The 21,244-nt window shown below is 47.4% G+C and overlaps 1 protein-coding gene across 2 annotated transcripts in view; it reads right to left on the reverse strand.

The window, feature by feature from the left end:
• LOC143718303 (tripartite motif-containing protein 16-like) overlaps nucleotides 1-21,244 on the reverse strand; it is a 276,192-nt gene that overhangs the window by 15,468 nt on the left and 239,480 nt on the right. Inside the window, exon 1 of one of the 2 annotated variants that reach the window (XM_077209359.1) lies at nucleotides 10,016-10,674. The exons of the other annotated variant lie outside the window; for it this stretch is intronic. Within the exon in view, the coding sequence (XP_077065474.1) occupies nucleotides 10,016-10,582 (567 nt within the window). The 5' untranslated portion in view covers nucleotides 10,583-10,674. Of the gene's footprint in view, nucleotides 1-10,015; nucleotides 10,675-21,244 lie in introns of those variants that run through there. 2 annotated transcript variants of the gene reach the window in all.

A 21,244-nucleotide genomic window follows, 5' to 3' on the forward strand; every position in this document is an offset into this window, starting at 1 on the left:
TGGTGGACGGCACCAGGCTCCGGCCCACGGCGAACGGCGGCGACCCCTCCGCTCCCTTACGGATGGCAGCCGCCCTTCCAGCACCCAGGTGGCCGGTGTAGAAGATCTTATTATTTAGAAAATAAGTAATTTAGCTATATATTAGTACACTATATTAGTACACTATAATTTCATCTGTGAGTGACTTTGGGTTGACTTTTGGGAGCCTGAAGAAAGGCCTGGAATTTTGCTTGCAGCAGAAAATTCTATTCTGAGAAGTCACATGGTAATAGACCTTTACCCAAAAATATCCATAGAGTGTGTTACCATCTTTGGAAAAGGATGTATGCTATATATGTGTGAAGCTGGGCAATGATCTGGAGTAATCTTCTGCAGAAGATGCTCGGCTTTGTTGTAAAATAAAGTCTAATATTCCTGGCATCAAAGATCCGCTCGATGGCACCGCGGATTCCCCACAGTGGCGATGGCTCATTGACAGCGTGTTCCGTATTCCTCCTGGGTTTCAGCTCCAGTGTAACAAGGTCAGTTGTTATGGGATGGGAAAGTTCACAAACTTTAATTCTAAAATAAACTAACACAAAACGAAACTAAATAGGCAGTCAATTTAACTAAAGTCCAGGCCTGGTACTCTCTCATCCTTCACTGTCATCGCACCTCCTTTTATGCTTCTGTAGCTCCTTCATGAGATACGAGTCCGGTGCAGCGTGCATGTGGTAATTTAAATACCAATGTAGTGGGGTTTATGTTTTTTTAATCAATTTTATTTTGATATACATGAGACAATATAACATTATGATTACATGAAAAGAGCTTTTACTATTATAAAAAAACAGATTTGTGAGCATTAGTGGAACTGAAGTTGTGAGAATAATGTCGTCGTGGAACAGCTGTGTCGTCATCAGAGCTTGTGCAGCCGCTCTGGAGAAGCTGTGCATAATGAATCAACCTGTTGCTCTTGAATCAGTCTTGAGGTACTTTGATGCCATTGCCACTGTCTCAAGTCAGACAAAAATTCTAGCCGGCATGCACTGCTTCAAGTCAGTCGGCGATCGGTCTGCGCAGAGCTGCATGAAGTCGAACAAGCCTAATCTTATCACTTTAACTTAAATAATTTATTTTATGTTACCTTTATATCCTTTTTTAAGATTGAAACTTTTGGACCTAATTGACTTTCAATGTATGGACAGAAGATACAGTCCTTAAAATACCTTCTTCTGTGTTCCTCAGAAAAAAAGGAGTCAAACCAGTTTTGAATAACATGATTAAACGATGAAAAAAAATATTTTTTTGACTACTGAACTACTGTTTTAAAAGGGGTCATATTATGTTTTTTTCATCTCTCTTTAGTGTGTAATGTTGCTGTTTGAGCATGAAAAAGCCCTGCAAAGTTACAAAGGGGTTATTCACTATATCAGTGTCTGAACTCCCTGAAACACCTTCAATGTAGTCTTGAGTTTTCTTCTATAACAACTGTTTTCTGAACAATGCAGTTCGATGCTAGTCAGAAGTAATAAATGAAGTTGCAAACTTAGTGTAGCAGTAGAGGAGTTTCACTTTCCTTTGTTGGCGTCATTGCCCTTATATGGGAATGGGCGGATGAGGTAATCGGGGCCAGCGTATTTAAAGGTTCAAACAGGAAGCCCTTGAATGTAGGCTTTGTCACGCCGCCCCTCTTCCGGTTTCACTATAGTCCAGGATCGCTGTAACCGTTTTGGCTGCGTACCCTGGGAGTTGCGTCGAGCACTCATAGAAAGCTTGAGTGAAACAGTCGCGAGTGTATCCTGACATCGTGATGTGTGATCCGTGACGTGTGTGTGATTCTCGTGTGTCTTCCGCGTACCACGTGATTTAATTCAGGTCGTGCTGCTGTTTTTCTTAGACTAGATTATTCCCTTTGTCCTTCGTGAATAATTGTTTTCTTAGGTTTTCATGACTTTAATAGTCGTGGTGTGTTTTTGATTTTATTTTATGGTTTGGGTTATTTTGCTATTTCTGTAATGGAGTTGGACTGATCAGTGTGATTTGGGCCTTAGTGCCGTGTGGTGTTATATTAGTGTCTATCTAACGGTCATCCACTGAGTATTTTGGGGTTCTCACAGCCGATGAGGTAGGACAGATTATTTATCATCTGTACACCCCCTGATCTGGTCAATCATCATATTTGTGTCTGATGTGATTGTGATTATTCTGTTTTTGTATCTTCCCTACTAATCTTTCTTTTTGTTTCCTTTTGGTTTCGAGTCAAGGCTGAGTGCGCCGAGGGGGAGGCTAGTCACCTGGGTGAACACATTTGCTGTGAGGTTGGAGCACCCGGGTTTGAGCACCTCTTCATATGTAGTTTGCCGGGCACACATAAATGGTTGAGAGCACAATTGTTTACAGCTAGTTTGCCACCCCTAACGTAAGCTTTAGCCTTGCAGTTACATTCTTTTTGTAGTAAATATTCTTGTTGTATGTTTTATTTTGTGGGGACGGTACATTTTCTTTTTTTTGTTTGTTATGTTTGGCTTAATGTGATTCAGTGCTTAAAAATAAGCGAGGTCTGGAGGAATGTTCTTTTAGCATTTGATGTGTTTTGTATTGTCATAATAAACTTGCCAGTGAATTATATTACGAACAAATTGTGCTAGTGGGACATTTTCCTTGCAAATAAAACCATTAATTTATTGGATGAAGCGACTCTGTCTTTTCTCTGCACCACCGAACCTGGGTCCCTTTTTTATTTCCTTGGGTGCAATTCCCAGGGTGGCGTAGTCCGTGCTATCTGGATTTAGTTATACTAAAAATCATACCGCTCACGCTACAAACTGGCGTAGTCGGCAGGGTGGTTGCATTGTAAAAGCGGAGACGTGGATTCTGTAATCTCATATTGGTCATTTTGTTTGAAGTCAATTCTGTTTTTTTGTTTTTTGTTTTTTTTGAGTATTGAAAAACAGCAGCCGACTTTGACTCTGAGGTGATGCTCAAGCCCTGGACTGATTGAGGTCCCTTCTGAACGAACGTCTTCCCTGAGTTTCCTCTGTGTGGTTTTGCTTTGTTTTTTTTCTTCTTTTGTTTTTGTTCTGTTTTTCAGTCATGGAGGATGAACTGATACAACTTAGAGACATGGTTCTACAACTAAGAGCCGAAAATGAACGTCTGCGCCAGGAGCCGGCGGCAACCGTGTCAACGGATTCTATTCCGGCCCTTTGTGACAACACTGCAGCAAGGCCATCTGCAAGTATGGCTGCAGAAGGTATTATAACTGCTACTGAGAGACTTGTTATTATCCCACGGGATAGAAAGTGCCCTATGTTCCGAGGCAACTCTGGTATGAATATTGACGAGTGGGTCGAGGAGGCACGAGCCTGTATGCGAGCCCGTCATCTGGCTCCTGTTGATCAAGCTTTCTTTTTGGTTGATCACTTAGAAGGTGAGGCCAGGGATGAAATTAAATATCGTTCAGATGCAGAGCGGGGAGACCCGGAAATCATTATTAAGATCTTGCAAGAACTGTATGGCTGTTGTCAATCATATGTTGCATTGCAGGAGGCTTTCTTTTCCAGGAAACAGCAAGAGGGGGAGAGTCTTCATGAGTTTTCTTTGGCTCTGATGCGTCTTCTGGACCTGGTAAAACGTGTTGCCCCAGCGGGCATGTTGAACTTTGAGGTGCTATTACGAGACCAATTTATTGAGTATGTTTCCGACTGTTCACTCCGTCGAGAGTTAAAGCAACTAGTGCGTCGCCAGCCCGCCAGCCCGCAGGGAGGGTCTGCCTGGGGGGCATAGGGGTCGTAGTCACTCTGTTCCATCGATCTATGGCCTTCAGTATGGGGTTCAGGGGGGTTCCTCTACCATGTTGGGTAATGGTACATTAGGAGCAGAACTGGGGAATCTTAAAGCTATTCTGAAACAACAACAAGATCAGCTTAATCAGTTAACCCAAAGTATCGCTCTACTTCAGAACAACCAGAGGCATGTTAGACCGTTTCGTGATGGCTCTGTAATTTGTAGGAGATGTCAGTGTCCGGGGCACTTTGCAAGGGATTGTGACGGTGCAAGGGTTCCTTTTCGCTCCCGGTCTCACTCTGTAGCTTTACCTTCCCCCTCTAGTATTGGACCATTTCCCTCCCAACAGGTGTCGGAAAACTAATGCCCACCGAACCGTTGAGCCACAGCTCGGGTGGGGCCCCTATAGGCTCTTGTGTTGTAAGTAGCGTGAGCACCGCAGCCACTTTAATGTCCTCCTGCCCCCATATAGACATTCTTATGGGTGGGCATAAGGTGTCCTGTTTATTGGACACCGGTTCTATGGTGTCCACAGTTACCGAGAGTTTCTTTTTGCAACACTTTAAGACAGGGAGTTTACAGGCTTGCCGTTGGCTTCAGCTTAAGGCTGCTAATGGGTTGGTTATTCCTTATTTGGGTTATCTAGAGTTTGTTGTTTTCTTGTGTGGTAGGGTTATACCTGGTTGCGGCGTGCTTGTAGTAAAGGACCCGCCTGGTGGTGCTAGTGTCCCAGGGGTCCTTGGGATGAATGTAATTAGCAAATGCTACGAACTTTTGTTTTTTCAACATGGGCCTGCTTTATTTGAGTTACCAACCGTGTCTCAGGCACCTGGTCATGTGTTCCAAGCCTTGCAACAGTGTTATCGGGCAGGTGTTGAGCCCCCCCCTGACGTGAAGAATGTTGTTAAGCTAAGTCAGGGGAGGGTTCAGCGTATTCCAGGGGGTGTGACCAGGTTTGTCAGGGCAACATGTTCAGATCACTTATCTGGTAGTACCGCCTTATTTGAGCCTCTCGACTCTGGCCTATCTGGTGGGTTGTTGGCATCTCCTTCGTTAGTCCAGGTGTTTGGGGGTACAGTTTACGTTCCTGTTGTAAATGTTGGCACTACCGATGTCTTGCTTTACGCTCGTACTCAGTTAGGCTATTTGCACGGGGTGGATGTGGTCAGTTTGCCTAAGGGCGTAGCTGAGGTAAGGGCTATTGAAGTCGCTGGTTCATCTCCCACCTCAGTTCGGAGCCAAATAGATGCCCTTGATTTATCCGATCTTAGTAGGGAGGAGGCCCAACGGGTTAGGACATTGCTGGTCGAGTACCAGGCTGTGTTCTCAGCTGATGAGGGGGATTTGGGCTGTACCAGCCTTATCTCCCATGAAATTCCCCTGTTAGATGATGTCCCTGTCCGGCAACGTTATAGACGGTTGCCCCCATCTGAGTATGAGGTTGTCAAAGCCCATATAAATCAACTTCTTGATGCGCAGATCATTAGGGAGAGCTGCAGTCCCTATGCGTCCCCCATTGTTCTGGTGCGGAAAAAAGATGGTAGCCTTCGCCTCTGCGTGGACTACCGCCAATTAAATCAAAAGTCTCGTAAAGATGCTTTTCCATTGCCACGCATTGAAGAATCGTTGGATGCTCTTTCCGGGGCCAATTGGTTCTCTACTCTCGATTTAGTCAGCGGCTACAATCAAGTTCCTGTTGCCGAGAAGGACAAAGCTAAGACAGCATTTTGTACTCCTTTTGGATTATTCGAGTTTAACCGTATGCCTTTCGGGCTTTGCAACGCCCCAAGCACATTCCAGCGCCTCATGCAACGTTTGTTTGGGGGACAGCACTGTCAATCTCTGTTACTTTACCTGGATGATGTTGTGGTCTTCTCTTCTTCCATTTCACAGCATCTGGAGCGATTAGAGGGAGTGTTAAGCCGTTTGGGACAGGAAGGTCTCAAAGCCAAGCTGGAGAAATGTACCTTCTTTAAGCAGGAGGTTGGCTATTTGGGACATGTGATCTCCAGCGCTGGCGTCTCCACGGATCCTGGGAAAATTGAAGCGGTAGCCCAGTGGCGACGTCCAACCCAGGTGGCGGAACTGCGTTCGTTCCTTGGCTTCACCAGCTACTACCGTCGCTTCGTGGAGGGCTTTGCGAAAATGGCCGCACCCCTACATAAGTTAGTAGCGGAGTTGGGTGGTACGAAGGCTCGGAAAAGGACCGGACGGGATTTCGCTGAGGCCTGGACAGAGGCCTGTGAGCAGAGCTTTGAAGGACTGAAAGCTAAACTCAAGTCCACTCCAGTATTGGCTTATGCCAATTTCGCATTACCTTTCATCCTGGAGGTTGATGCTAGCCATAGTGGCTTGGGGGCAGTTCTATCACAGGAACAGGACGGTAAAGTCCGGCCTATAGCCTATGCAAGTCGTGGTCTTCGCCCCCCTGAACGTAATATGCTTAATTACAGTTCAATGAAATTAGAGTTCTTGGCCTTGAAGTGGACAGTTACCGAGAAGTTTCGTGAGTATCTCTTGGGACAAAAATGCATCATTTACACCGACAACAATCCTTTGAGTCATCTTGCCTCTGCTAAGTTGGGAGCCGCGGAGCAGCGATGGGTGGCCCAACTGTCATGTTTCGATTATGAAATTCGATACCGGTCTGGCAGAGTAAATAGGAACGCTGATGCTTTATCCCGGCAGTATGTACCAGAGAAGACCACCACCTCCGTTCCAGAATCTCTGCAGCAGACCAGAGCTGTACTACCATCTCAGGTAATCCAAACAGCCATCTTTGCTTTACCCCATCATTCTGCCTCTGATATATGTTCTCTACAGTGGTCAGACCCAGATATTCAAGCTATTTGGACTCTTCGCAAGCAGAAGATGTATCCTAGTTCAGTGATGCGTCAAGCACTATCCACCCAGTCATTGGCGTTACTACGGCACTGGGATCGACTGGTGGAGATGGATGGGGTACTATACCGTCGCACCCTTCGACCTAATGGGGGTGAGGAGGTATTGCAAGTAGTTCTACCAGCAGTGTTAAAGCAAGATGTACTCACCCAGTTACACCATGACCATGGGCATCAGGGGGTAGAACGGACACTGGAGTTGGTCCGTCAACGCTGCTTTTGGCCGGGAATGGCAGCGGAAGTAAAGCGCTGGTGCCAAGAGTGCGAGAGGTGTCAAGTGGCGAAGCACACGAAGCCCGCTGCCCCTAGCTTCATGGGACATCTTTTGGCTTCACGGCCTAACGAGATTTTGGCCATGGACTTTACCGTATTGGAGCCCTCACATAACGGCCTAGAAAATGTGCTTGTCATGACAGACATTTTTAGTAAGTTTACAGTGGCCATACCTACCCGGGACCAGAGGGCCTCTACTGTGGCCCAGGTTCTCGTGACGGAGTGGTTTTGCAAGTTCGGGGTGCCTGGTCGTCTCCACTCCGCCCAGGGTCGTAGTTTCGAGGGCAACCTAATTCAGCAGCTTTGCTGTCTGTATGGAGTTACACGGTCACGGACCACACCGTACCACCCCGCTGGAAACGGTCAATGTGAGCGTTTCAATAGGACCATGCATAACTTGCTGCGCACCCTACCTGCCTCAAGAAAAAGAGACTGGGCCTCCTGCCTTCCGCAGTTAGTCTTCTGTTACAATACTACTCCACATCAGTCGACTGGGGAGTCTCCACACTTTCTGATGTTTGGTCAAGATCCCCAGCTACCGGTAGACTTCTTGTTGGGCAGAGTGCGTGAGTCAGAGGCTGGTACGGTACATGACTGGGTTCGAGAACATGAGGCCCGACTGCAGGTCGCCTTTGAGGGTGCTAGAGGGAGACTAGCAACCGCTGCTGCACGCCGCAAGGACTATCATGATAAGAGGGTGAAGGAAGTGCCACTGTCAGAGGGTCAGCGAGTTTACCTGCGTAACGTGGGTGTAAGGGGGCGTTACAAAATTCAAGACCTTTGGAGCTCTGTGGTTTATCAGGTAATGAAGGCACCTAAAGAGAAGGGAGTGGTGTACTCAATTGCACCTGTGAACGATCTAGGGAAGGTACGACATGTACATCGGACGATGCTGAAAGCCCAATTGCAGCCAGAGCCCCAGGACATCCCCCAGGATCGACCATCAGTGACAGTTGGACCACCCGAAGAGGATGTTAATGATGATTTGTGGCTTGTAGTACCTACCAGTTCGGTTGGTCCCAGTTCAAGTGCTGACCCTAGGAGATATTACCGTAATCTTTCAACAGTACCAGAGGCCGCCAGGTTGCCTCTGGTTACTCCAGATGCCCAGGAGGCAAGGCCGTTGACCCCTCCGACTGTCCTGATTTATCTAGGTCCAACCTTGCCTGAGGAGACTCGACCATCGTTACGACGGACGGCTCGCTCGACTGCCGGGCAACACTCTAATCTGGACCATCTTCCGCAGACTGCACAGGGGGTCGCGGGTGGGACTGTTTGCTCTTCTAGGGTTGTGTCTCAGGCGGTTCCGGCTTTGTTTAGGCCCTGGCATTAGCCTGGTGGCATCGAGTCGTTAGTTTGTCTCTAATGTCAACATTTGAGTTGACTTATCGTCGGGGCGCCGATAAAAGGGGGGGGGGGGTGGAATGTAGCAGTAGAGGAGTTTCACTTTCCTTTGTTGGCGTCATTGCCCTTATATGGGAATGGGCGGATGAGGTAATCGGGGCCAGCGTATTTAAAGGTTCAAACAGGAAGCCCTTGAATGTAGGCTTTGTCACGCCGCCCCTCTTCCGGTTTCACTATAGTCCAGGATCGCTGTAACCGTTTTGGCTGCGTACCCTGGGAGTTGCGTCGAGCACTCATAGAAAGCTTGATTGAAACAGTCGCGAGTGTATCCTGACATCGTGATGTGTGATCCGTGACGTGTGTGTGATTCTTGTGTGTCTTCCGCGTACCACGTGATTTAATTCAGGTCGTGCTGCTGTTTTTCTTAGACTAGATTATTCCCTTTGTCCTTCGTGAATAATTGTTTTGTTAGGTTTTCATGACTTTAATAGTCGTGGTGTGTTTTTGATTTCATTTTATGGTTTGGGTTATTTAGCTATTTCTGTAATGGAGTTGGACTGATCAGTGTGATTTGGGCCTTAGTGCCGTGTGGTGTTATATTAGTGTCTATCTAACGGTCATCCACTGAGTATTTTGGGGTCCTCACAGCCGATGAGGTAGGACAGATTATTCATCATCTGTACACCCCCTGATCTGGTCAATCATCATAATTGTGTCTGATGTGATTGTGATTATTCTGTTTTTGTATCTTCCCTACTAATCTTTCTTTTTGTTTCCTTTTGGTTTCGAGTCAAGGCTGAGTGCGCCGAGGGGGAGGCTCGTCACCTGGGTGAACACATTTGCTGTGAGGTTGGAGCACCCAGGTTTGAGCACCTCTTCATATGTAGTTTGCCGGGCACACATAAATGGTTGAGAGCACAATTGTTTACAGCTAGTTTGCCACCCCTAACGTAAGCTTTAGCCTTGCAGTTACATTCTTTTTGTAATAAATATTCTTTTTGTCTGTTTTATTTTGTGGGGACGGTACATTTTCTTTTTTTTTTTGTTATGTTTGGCTTAATGTGATTCAGTGCTTAAAAATAAGCGAGGTCTGGAGGAATGTTCTTTTAGCATTTGATGTGTTTTGTATTGTCATAATAAACTTGCCAGTGAATTATATTACGAACAAATGGTGCTAGTGGGACATTTTCCTTGCAAATAAAACCATTAATTTATTGGATGAAGCGACTCTGTCTTTTCTCTGCACCACCGAACCTGGGTCCCTTTTTTATTTCCTTGGGTGCAATTCCCAGGGTGGCGTAGTCCGTGCTATCTGGATTTAGTTATACTAAAAATCATACCGCTCACGCTACATTAGGTTCAGGAGGAGACTAATCATTCAGTCCTTTCAATCATCGCTGAGAGCGTATAAGCAGCATACATTGAACCGTCACTGCGACAGTCCTTGTGGAATCCCTTCACCTCCCCATCGCTGTTTATGTTTTCTTTATTTTAAGGTGCGTTACATTTCATACACAAACGTTAAGCAGTAGACCAATCACAACAGACTGGACCGGCTGACCAATCAGACAGACAACGATTTTCAAAAGGCGGGGTTTTAAAGAAACTGAAACAGTGTTCAGACAAAGGGTGATAACAGACATTAAATGCTGTAAATGTGTACTAGTAGACCCCGTAAACAACATTATGAACCTGTAAAAAAGCATAATGGGACCTCTGTAAGTTCATACCTGTTTCTCTGTCCTCTGTGCTGCAGCTGATACAGTGTCGTGGTTTTTATGTTCATCCATCATACACAACACGCATATACACTTCTGATCAGTGCGGCAGAAAATCTCGAGGATCTTGTCGTGTTTCTGGCAGATCATCTCCTGCAGTCGTCCAGTGGCATCAGTCAGATTGTGTCTCTTTCTTTTAAAGAAACTCTCATGTTGTTCAAGGTGATTCTGACAGTAAGAGTTCAGACACCACAGACAGGACTTGATGGCTTTGTGTTTTCTTCCAGTACAGACATCACACTGCACATCTCCAGCTCCAGCGTAACAGTCAGCAGGAAGTTTACGCTTCTTCAGTATCTCCACCACTTCAGCCAGAATGGTGTTTTTAGCTAAAGCAGGTCTTGGACTGAAGGTCTGTCTGCACTGAGGGCATCTGTAGACTCTCTTCTGATCCCTGCGGCCTGTAATACAACAGCTCTTACAGAAACTGTGTCCACAGGGAATGGTCACTGGATCCTTCAGGAGATCCTGACACACTGGACACAGGAACTCATCCTGAGAAAACCTGGCTTCTGCCATTTTACTGCATGAATACAGAGACACAAACACACAACAGCTCAACTACGATTCAGTTTCTCTTTCCCTGAACTGAAACTGTTTCCTGGTTCTGTGTTTGAGTGCCGTGTGCAAAACAAGCGTGTCTGTAAAGCAGTGTGACGAGGCATGATGGTAATAATGGGTCCTGTACAAGAAATGATGGCTTAGTCACAATAGCACATCAGTGCAATGGTTTTTATTGACAGTCTTAGTGATCCAGAAGTCCCAAAAGTGTGCACCAAATATTAAAAAAGTGAGGGAAAAAACACACACATATATATATATATATATATATATATATATATATATATATATATATATATATATATATATAAGCGTCAAAGGCAAGCATCTGATAACATTAGAAGGACCCTGCATGTTCTTAGCTATGTTTCAAATCACAAAGTGGAAGCTGCTCTAGTGAGTTTAGATGTGGGTTAAGTCTTCCATGCCTACAATACTATTACTATGCGGCCCAATTAAGGCCATTAGTCTGTTGGAGTAGTCCAGTATATTTATTTATTTTGCAAGGACAGTGCATATTAACATGACAGTTCAAAAATATGCCAGAGTTAGCTAAAAGGCTAGTTTTTTATCTGTAGTCCTAGGCCCGATGTAAAGTAGGCACCCTGGAAATAGGTAATTAGTAAAACTAGTTGATTATCACTTGGAAAAATACAATAAACATTACATTTTCTGCAGAAGCCAGAATAAGACACCAAAACAAACATGCAACAAGGAGTTCATGTGCTACACAATTTAAGTGGGAATGGAGCTTGAGGCGACAGAAAATAAGAGCACAAGCAGCAATTCAAGAAGAAACTAGAGTCAATATTAAAGGACACAGTCAATAACATTAGTCAGTTATAATACAAAGCTTAATAGACAGAGTGAACATTAAAATGCAGCAATGTCAAAATTAAATAAGAACAACATGCAAGATGGCGCAATAAAGCGGCAATGGAGGCTCAGTGCTGGCATGTTTGATTGCTAAGTAGCCAACGTTTTAATGAAGAGCGGAATACATTATAACTATTGATTTCTCTGATTGGTGTTGGGATGTTGTTCCATTCTTTTGAAGCTTTAACCCTCTAGGCGCCACGGTCGAGTTTACTCGACAAGATGCTGCACTGAATAAAACGGCCGATTTTGTCAAATTGGGTGTCAAATTCCGTTCGACCTCCCCTCCACTGGATGGCAGACATGTCATACTTCATCCCCGAATCAAAAAAACGTCATGTTTCTATACAAAATGTTCGAGTTAGAGCGCATTGAATCAGTGCGATCAAAAGCGGAGCTAGTGTGCGAGTGAGCCATTTTATCAGATCCTCTCCGCAATCGCGGCGACAGTATTGTGGTGGAGACTTAGTCTAATACCACTGGGTATGTTAGACAAGGTCGAAGTATTCATAGGACAGTTAGGAGACAACGTGGAGGCAGGGTGAGGAGTCACAATGACAATGACAGTAGTCCGAGCTGTGCATACTCGGCGCGCGCGCGAGGGAGATCTGGCCGCGCTGCTCGTATCATTCATGATCTGTGCCTTGCCGTGGCGAGTGAGCGTTTGAACTAAACAGGTCTTGTCTACTTGTGTTTGTATGTCATATGAATAATATATATGTGCCCCATACATGGAATCAGAGTGCCTACTGTATTTAGTAAATGGAAAATCTCTACAGCAAAAGGGGAACCACTACATGCATTCGGTTTGTTTCTAACATTTATTAGTAATGATTTACACAGTTTGTTTACTACTTACTATATACCTGAGCATTCAGTATTGTGCAATATAGCATACAGAAGGTGATGGACATTTTTGGGGGAAAGAAGTGCTGCATTTTATCATTTAAACATGTGACTTTTCATGAAAATTCTATAATCCAAGATTGCCACCACCATATGACGTCATAATATGCAAATTAGATGGGAAAATGTAATCCCTACATAAAATTTGGGTCATCGTTAATATTTCTCTAATTTACAGAAAGTCTCTATCTTTTATCACTTTTAAGATATAGTCTTTTGAAATTAAGATGTCAAAATCGAACGTTTTAGGAAAAAACCTCTGGCGCCTAAAGGGTTAATAGAGAAGGCTGACTGACTAAACACAGTTTTCCTAAATGGAATGACACAGTCCCCTCTAGATCTTCCTCTAGTGAGGCGACTGGTGTTGGACCTTAAACTCAGAAACTCAAGAGGTGGAGGGGCCAGGCCATGAAGGATTTTATATGCTAAACAGATATTAGTGAACTTAACAAAATTTTCCCAACTTAATAAATTTTATTTTAACAGAATATTACAGTGATGAAAATGACGTGGTTTCTTATCCAAAACTTTAAGTGTTTGTTTGTATAGGGACTGTATTGGTTTTAAATTGGTGTGGTTGGCCTGGGACCAGCTAGTGAGGCAGTAAGTCATATGCGAAAGGATCAGTAAATGCATAAACATTTTGGCTGCTCGGGTGGACATTGAGTTTCTGACCAATCGAAAATTAGATAGATTAAATTGTATTTTCTTGATAGTTTTGGTGATATGAGAATTAAAGTTAAGTTTGGAGTCTATGAGAATACCGAGATACTTAAATTCTGGAACTAATTGAAGTGTTTCACGAGATATTACAATGTCCGGATTTACTGTGGAGTTGGTAGTTTTAGTAAAAAACATACCAACTGTCTTAGAGACATTTTATTGAAGGTTACACTGGTTTAGCCATTCATTGAAGGTTACACTGGTTTAGCCATTCACTGATCTTTACCATAGCGTTTGAAAGTTTAGTTGCCACTGCTGTTTTTGATGGCCCATGTATGTATAGGATTGTGTCGTCTGCATACATCTGAATATTTATTTCTAGGCACACATGTGGTAGGTCATTAATATATATGCAGAATAGAAGAGGGCCCAGGATTGACCCTTGGGGCACTCCAGTGGACAAGTGAAGAGCTTCAGACTGATAGCTGCCAATACGTACGGTTTGTGATATTTATATTTAGCCAAATGGATTGAAATAGAGCGAGGGACGATAGATGAGTCCCCGTTATCTGCCCTCATTGCAGACAACAAACAAAGAACTAAAATGAATAAGGAAACAAACCCATGGATCAAGGTATCATTTACAATTGGGCATCTGACAATGAAAATAGGGGGTTTGAATGACGCATCGAGAATATTAAGATGGTGTGCCTTTGATACTGACTTCATTCCAAACAAGGATAAAATCTAAAGCTTTTATTCACTAAAGGAGAAATTTGGGCTTAAACAAAGCGACTTTTATAGATATCTTCAAGTTAGGCATTATATCGAAAGTAAAATTAAACTAGGAGTACTGGCAAGAGCTGAGTCAGGAATAACAAAGGTGTTTCTAGTAGTATCCAAGGCTCAGCCATGTAACAATATCATTTCAAAGTTGTATAAAGTTGTTGTTTTTTTCAAAATCTACTCGAAAATACTCTATATGTAAGGGACAAGTGGATAAAGGGAAGGAAACGTCTCGGTTACGGATGTAACTCTCGTTCCCTGAGTAGGGAACGGAGACGTTCCGTCGGATGACGACGAATGGGGTTTCGCTTAGAAAGCCTATCGACTTCGAGTATTACAAAACGAGACAATGGCAAAGAAATGCCATGGGGTCTGCGGAATTTGCATAGCGTATCTCCGCCTTACCTCGTGGGTATAAAAGGAGGACGCCGGCAACATGCAGATATGTTTCTTCGCTGAGGAGCCAAGACTGAGCTCAGGCGATCCCCGCGGTACAGCGGAAAGTGGCAGGCAGATGGAACGTCTCCGTTCCCTACTCAGGGAACGAGGGTTACATTCCCTTTTGTTGTCACTCCGAGTTCCGTCGGATGACGACGAATGGGGTTACCAGTCTAATCACGCCACCTTCTCAGCTGTCTTCCAGTGCCCTGCGTAAATTTGAGAACCCTGTCGGGAGACTGGACGAGGGACTCCTATTTAACACAGGAATACCAAGGTACACTGGGAAGCATTTCCCAAGCTAGGGGAAGTATGCAATTAATGCCAAGGGGGAGGGGGGGGGACTTAGAGAATACACATATGACCCGAAGGAAGCATATGGAGAACACTGGGGTGTCCAACCGCAGGTGGAATATTTCAACCCCAGGGGTGGCAAGGTGGCTTGCCAAGGGAAAGACACACGCTCGGAGAGGCTTACAGTGGAAATACACATGTGGGGGTCGCTCAGGGGAGGGACCATGCACACGGGAGGCACCTAGCCGACACGCAGGCAAGAGACACTGGCGCCGACGTCAGGAGTGCTGGAGGAGCTCAGGGCTTTCGGGAAAGCTCACCTGAGGAGAAATCGCACGTATCCAGTCCGTGGAGTGGAATGGCGAGCAAGCGAAGACACCTGAGCGGGTCCAGTACTAGCTGGTTGAAGCGAGTACATGAGAGGACACTGGCTCCACTCGGAGATTGTAGAATCTGGCGAATGTGTTGGGTGTCGCCCAGCCTGCAGCTCTGCAGATGTCTATTAGCGAGGCGCCATGCGCACTCCACACTCCGGGTGGAGTGGGCAGTCACACCAAGGGGGCACGGTCGACCTTGCTGCTGGTATGCCAAAGCAATGGCGTCCACTATCCAGTGAGACAGCCTTTGCTTTGAGAGAGCCTTTCCCTTCAGCTTCCCACCATAACAGACAAAGAGCTGGTCTGAGGTCCTGAAACACTGCGGCCTGTCTACATAGGCGCGGAGAGCGCGTACTGGACAGAGCAGTGCCAAGGCTGGGTCTGCCTCCTCCGGGGGCAGCGCTTGCAGGTTCACCACCTGGTCCCGGAAGGGAGTAGTGGGAACCTTGGGCACATATCCAGGCCGGGGTCTCAGGATCACGTGAGAGTAAGCCGGCCCGAATTCCAGGCACGCTTCGTCAACGGAGAATGCATGCAGGTCCCCTACCCTCTTGATGGAGGCCAGTGCAACCAGGAGCGCTGTCTTCATTGACAGGAACTTAAGCTCGACTGATTGTAGAGGCTCAAAGGGAGCACTCTGCAGGGCAGTTAGAACCGCTGAGAGGTCCCAAGAGGGAACGAGAGGAGGGCGAGGAGGATTTAGTCTCCTTGCTCCTCTCAGGAACCTGATGACCAGGTCGTGCTTCCCCACCTTCGATGAGGACATGGTGTGCGGCAATAGCGGCAGCATAGACCTTCAGGGTGGAGGGAGACAGCCTTCGCTCCAACCCGTCTTTAAGGAAGGAAAGCACAACGCAGATCGAGCATCTCCAGGGGTCTTCTCAGTGATAAGAGCACCAGTTGACGAAGAGGTTCCACTTCAACGCATAGACGTGTCTCGTGGACGACGCTCTATCGGAAGTGATGGTAGCCACCACCGCTGGTGGTAGGGTACTCAAACCTGCCTCGAGCCGTCCAGGAGCCACACGTGGAGGCTCCAAGATCGGGGCGAGGGTGCCACAGGGTGCCCCGTCCCTGAGAAAGGAGGTCCTTCCTCAGAGGAATGGGCCAAGGAGGTGCTGTCGCGAGGAGTACAAGTTCGGGGAACCAGGTCCGGGTGGGCCAGTATGGCACGACCAAAGTGACCTGCTCCTCGTCCTCCCTGACCTAGCGCAAGGTCTGCGCAAGAAGGCTCACTGGGGGAAACGCATATTTGCGGCCCGGCGGCCAGCTGTGCGCCAGTGCATCCGAGCCGAGCGTGCCCTCGGTCAGGGAATAATACAGGGTGCAAAGGGTCGAGTCGTGAGAGACAAACAGATGTGCGTCTCCGAACTGGTCCCAAATCAGCTGAACCGACTGGGGATGGAGTCGCCATTCTCCAGGGAGGGGCTGAAGCCGTGAGAGCTCTACGGCTGCACAGTTCAGGGCTTCGGAAATGAAAAATGGCTCGAAGCGACCTCAGATGCTTCTGACTCCATAGGAGGAGGTGGCGAGCGAGTTGTGACATACGGCGGGAGCGTAGACCACCTTGACGGTTGATGTACGCTACAGTGGCGGTATTGTCTGATCGGACTAGTACGTGTTGACCCTTGAGCAGCGCTCGGAAGCGGTGCAGGGCAAGGCGTACTGCCAACAACTCGAGGCAATTGACATGCCATAGCCGCTGGGGTCCTGTCCAGGAGCCCGCAGCAGCATGTCCATTGCACATGGCGCCCCAGCCCGTGGTGGAGGCATCTGTTGAGACAACAACATGCCGGGAAGCTCGTTCCAGGGGGACACCCGCCCTGAGAAAACTGAGGTTCGACCACAGGTGAAGGTCTGACGGCAGGTCGGAGTAACTGGTACTCGGAGCGTGCCTTGTTGCCATGCCCACCTCGGGACTCGGTCGCGAAGCCAAAGCTGATGCGGTCTCATATGAAGCAATCCGAGCGGCGTCGCCGCGGCTGCAGATGCCATATGCCCCAGGAGCCTCTGAAAAAGTTTCAGTGGAACCGCACTCTTGCCCTCGAATTGTCTCAGGCAAGTCAGCAGAGACTGCGCGCGGTTGCTCGTAAGCTGCGCCTTTTACATGGCGACCGAGTCGATGTCCATACTGAGAAAGGAGATCCTTTGCATGGGGCAAAGTTTGCTCTTCTCCCAGTTGACCCGAAGGCCCAGACGAGCTAGGTGCCGGAGCACTAGGTCCCTGTGTTCGCAAACCTGATCTCGAGAGTGAGCTAGGATCAGCCAGTCGTCGACATAGTTCAGGATGCGGACCCCGTGTTCCCGAAGGGGAATAAGGGCAGCCTCGACGACCTTCGTAAAGATGCGAGGAGACAGGGCTAGCCCGAAAGGGAGAACCGCGTACTGGTATGCCTGCCCCTCGAAAGCAAACCGTAGGAACGGTCTGTGTCGAGGAAGAATGGAGACATGAAAGTAGGCGTCCTTCAGGTCAAACGCTGCAACGCAATCCTGGGGCCGTACGCATTCGAAAACGCGTTTGGCAGTGAGCATCTTAAACAGCATCCTGTGAAGGGAGCGGTTCAGCACGCGCAAGTCCAGGATTGGCCGTAACCCACCGGTTTTCTTGGGGACAATGAAGTAGGGGCTGTAGAAGCCGGACCTCATCTCGGCTGGAGACACAATCTCGATTGCACCCTTCGCCAGCAGGGTGGCAATCTCTACTCTCATGATGGGGGCATTGCCACCGACCAAAGTGGAGCGGACTCCCCTGAAGCGGGGAGGAGACCGTGCGAACCGAATCGCATAGCCGAGGCTGACGGTCCGCGCGATCCAGCGGGACAGACGGGGAGCTCTAACAAGGCTCCCAGGAACTGAACCAGCGGGGTCATGCGAACCACAGGCGTCCCCCCGGAGGGGCAGCGAAGCGGAGTAACTGGCCCAGACGTGGACGGCATAGCGGCCCGATGTGGGGGCACAGTTAGCAACCGCGCCCTGGCAGAGGGGGCCAGGGGAGGACCAGGCTGGTCGTCCCGCGGGGGCCTGCTCTGCCAGGGGTCTGGCGACAGAGGGGGACAGGGGCGAAGTGGTCCGTGGACGGCGCGCCGTGTCAACAACCTCTGGGACAGTGGGGGAAGAGGAGAGCACGGCTTGTGGGTGGCGCTCTGTGTCGTCCGGGAACTCTGTATTCCCAGAGACAAGGGAGAGTCAGTTCTTAGGAGAATAAGGATTCTTCCCCGGCCCTCCACCGGGGAAAAGAGGTGGTCCTGCTACCAACTCCTGGAAAGAACTGAGTCCCATCTCTGAGGAGCCCGTCTCAAGAGCGCCGCTTAACCCGGCATGTAGCGGGGGGCGGGGCTGGAGAGGGCTCTGGCGTCCGCCTGCGGCTTCCAGAGCCGGCCCGGGTGAACGGGCGGGGTGGGAGCCGCGGGAGGGCGCCTTCGGCGGTGGGCAGACCGAGGGATCTGAGCGGACGGCGGGGCCGTCGGGACAGAATCAACGTCAGTCTGCACATGGGCGGTTGAGAGCTGTTGGGCAAAGTCCTCAACCGCACCGCCGAAGAGGCCGACCTGGGATATGGGAATGTCGGACAGACGGGGCCGCGCGACATTCAGCACATCAGACAGGTTCAGCCACAGAATGGTGGGCATCACCTGACCCAGGGAACGTACGGCCACCTTCGTCCCTCGGAGAGCAAGGTCAGCGCGCAGCTCAGTGAAGAGCCCTGGGTAAGTCCCGCCCTCGTGCAAGTCCATGAGCATCTGGGTCTGGTAGACCAGCAGAATGACCATGGCCTGCAGAGAGGCGGCTGCCAGTCCCGTGGCGCTATAGGATCTCGCCACAAGTGTAGACGAAAACTATAGGCCACGGACGGGTGCTTAGGATTGCGCCGAGAAGAAGCACTCTGAGGACACATAGCATCGCAACAGAGCGTTCAGCCGGGGGGACCCCAGTGTACCCATGGCAGCGGCCCCATCGAGGGGAGGAAAGGCGGATGAGATCAGCGAGCGGACCCGAGAAGACCAGGGGGTCTTCTAGGACTTCGAGATCTCATCATGCACTTCCGGGAGGGAAGGTATTGGGGTTTGCCGTGGACGAGGGTCGGCGGCCTTACCCAAAAACCAATCGTCCCAGGAAAGCATGGCCGTCATCTCTGGATCAGACTCAGGCACAGCCGTATGCACACCAGAAGGTGGCAGCTGTGACGAGTCGTCACTTCCCAGAGAATCAAACCCACCTTGTGAAGCTGCTACAAACATATTATAATCCTCTGTAGCTTCAAATGAAACACACGGGCCACCAGAGGGTAGACCAGTGGGAATCACCTGTTCACTAGCGGGCACCGCCATTGAGGAAGGGGGCTGGGGTCGCGCACACAGAGTCGGCGCCTTGTTCCAGACCGACACCCTCAGGTCACCCTGGCCACCAGCCGAAGATCGGGGGGTGGATGAGGGGACTCTCACTCTTGCGAGTTCACAGAGTCTCGACCTATATGACGCGATGGTCATGTTCCCACAGAGAGAACATCCACGAGCGCTGCTCTAGCATGATCAAGCCCAAACATACTAGACAACGCTCGTGCCCATCAGAGTCCGATACCAAGCTACCGTAACCATTCTTTTTTTCTTTTTTTTTTTGCAAATGCACTGGCGAGCCGTCTTTAAAAAGATGTACCGCGTGCGAGCTCTTTTTGTGAGAGGAGAGAAAACTCCGCGATGTTGAAGCGAGCTGGGAGAAACACACTCACTGGCAGATCACTGCACAGAGCAGTAGGCAATGTGAATTCGCTGCAGATCGCCGTCACAACAACACCGGAGAGTGGCTCGTCTCGTAGAGTGAAGTCAGAAATGGCCGTGGAGTGAATAGATACTCTTGGCTCCGAAGCGAAAACATATCTGCATGTTGCCGGCGTCCTCCTTTTACACCCACGAGGTAAGGCGGAGATACGCTATGGTGTCTAACAGTGGATTCGAACCCAGGTCTCTCACACCAAAGGCATGTGTCTTATCCATTGCACCATCACCACCACCAACAGTATGATATATGATATAATTATCTTTCTCCTTAAGAGCACTAAGGGAAGTCTTCCTCCAAATATGGAGTAAATGGATTGATTACATTAAACCAGTATGCCCAGATCTCTTTTGTAGGGTTATTTTTCTTTTACCTTTGGAATATGGCAACTTTTTGAATTTGCTGTAAGTAATAGCTCCCCATGTTCTGATGTATATAGTACTGTTAAGAGGAGGAAACATAAAGCATTGATAAAACTTGTGAAATTTGTTTCCAGGCCTGAGAGAATATACACTCTGTATTAATTGTTTTGTTATTAATTTATATATATATATATATATATATATATATATATGATTATCAATAATACTGTTTTGGTATACATGTAATTACGTATACGTGTAATTACAAGTGTCTTTGATTTACAAAATGATTGAAGGTCTGCTTTCTGTATCTTTCCTCGAAACGAAAAAAAAAAAAAAAGTATATATATATATGCGCATGGCTGAAAAAAATTCCTTGAACACATAAAGAAAACACTTTTTAAACCACTCTCAGAAACATCACGTTTTACTCACTACTACTCAACCCAGCCTGACTTTGTGATGGGTTGATCATGAACGATTCATTCATTTTAAACGAATCTTGAATGACTCGGGAACAACGAGTTGTCTCAGAGAGTGATTTGTTAATTTTGTGTTGACCGCACATACACAACATCCCATAGGTTCACCTTTGACGTCTTCGGATCTGAGTCTCTCATTCTTTTGTGACTTGACGACATCTGAGTTGGATAAAGAAATTAATTAATGATTCCTAACCTTCTTTACAAACAAATGCATAGTTCGTTGCTTGTTTTTTTACTCTTACAGTTGCATGATGCATTCAAATAAATTCTTACAAATTATAAATTTGTAAATTTCTGTCATGATGGTTGTTTTCCATAACTTGTGAGGGCGAGAAGACTCGAGAGGTGAACTAATAATTTCTGTATTCAGTACAGAATGCATAACTTTAACCTATGGGGCTGTGATATGATGAACGAAGGACTCCGATCGGGTGGTGAGGTTAACTAACTGACTGCATATCCTGAAGACCCAGCTAAACAATTAATTAATTGATGCTGTTTCTCTTAATTTGGCCTTGACTGGCAATTCTAAATGTGATCAACATTTGCCTAAATTAATGTGTTGGGAAATGTGACTACTAACACGTAACATTTCAATTATATTCTGCTGAAATTAACAAAATGACTTGGTGGATTTTTTTTTGATTTTGCTAAAAGAGT

The sequence above is a fragment of the Siphateles boraxobius genome, unplaced genomic scaffold (genome assembly GCF_051911475.1).
Source record: "Siphateles boraxobius isolate OS27281-9 unplaced genomic scaffold, OSU_SipBor_1 61, whole genome shotgun sequence".
NCBI classification, from domain to species: domain Eukaryota; kingdom Metazoa; phylum Chordata; class Actinopteri; order Cypriniformes; family Leuciscidae; genus Siphateles; species Siphateles boraxobius.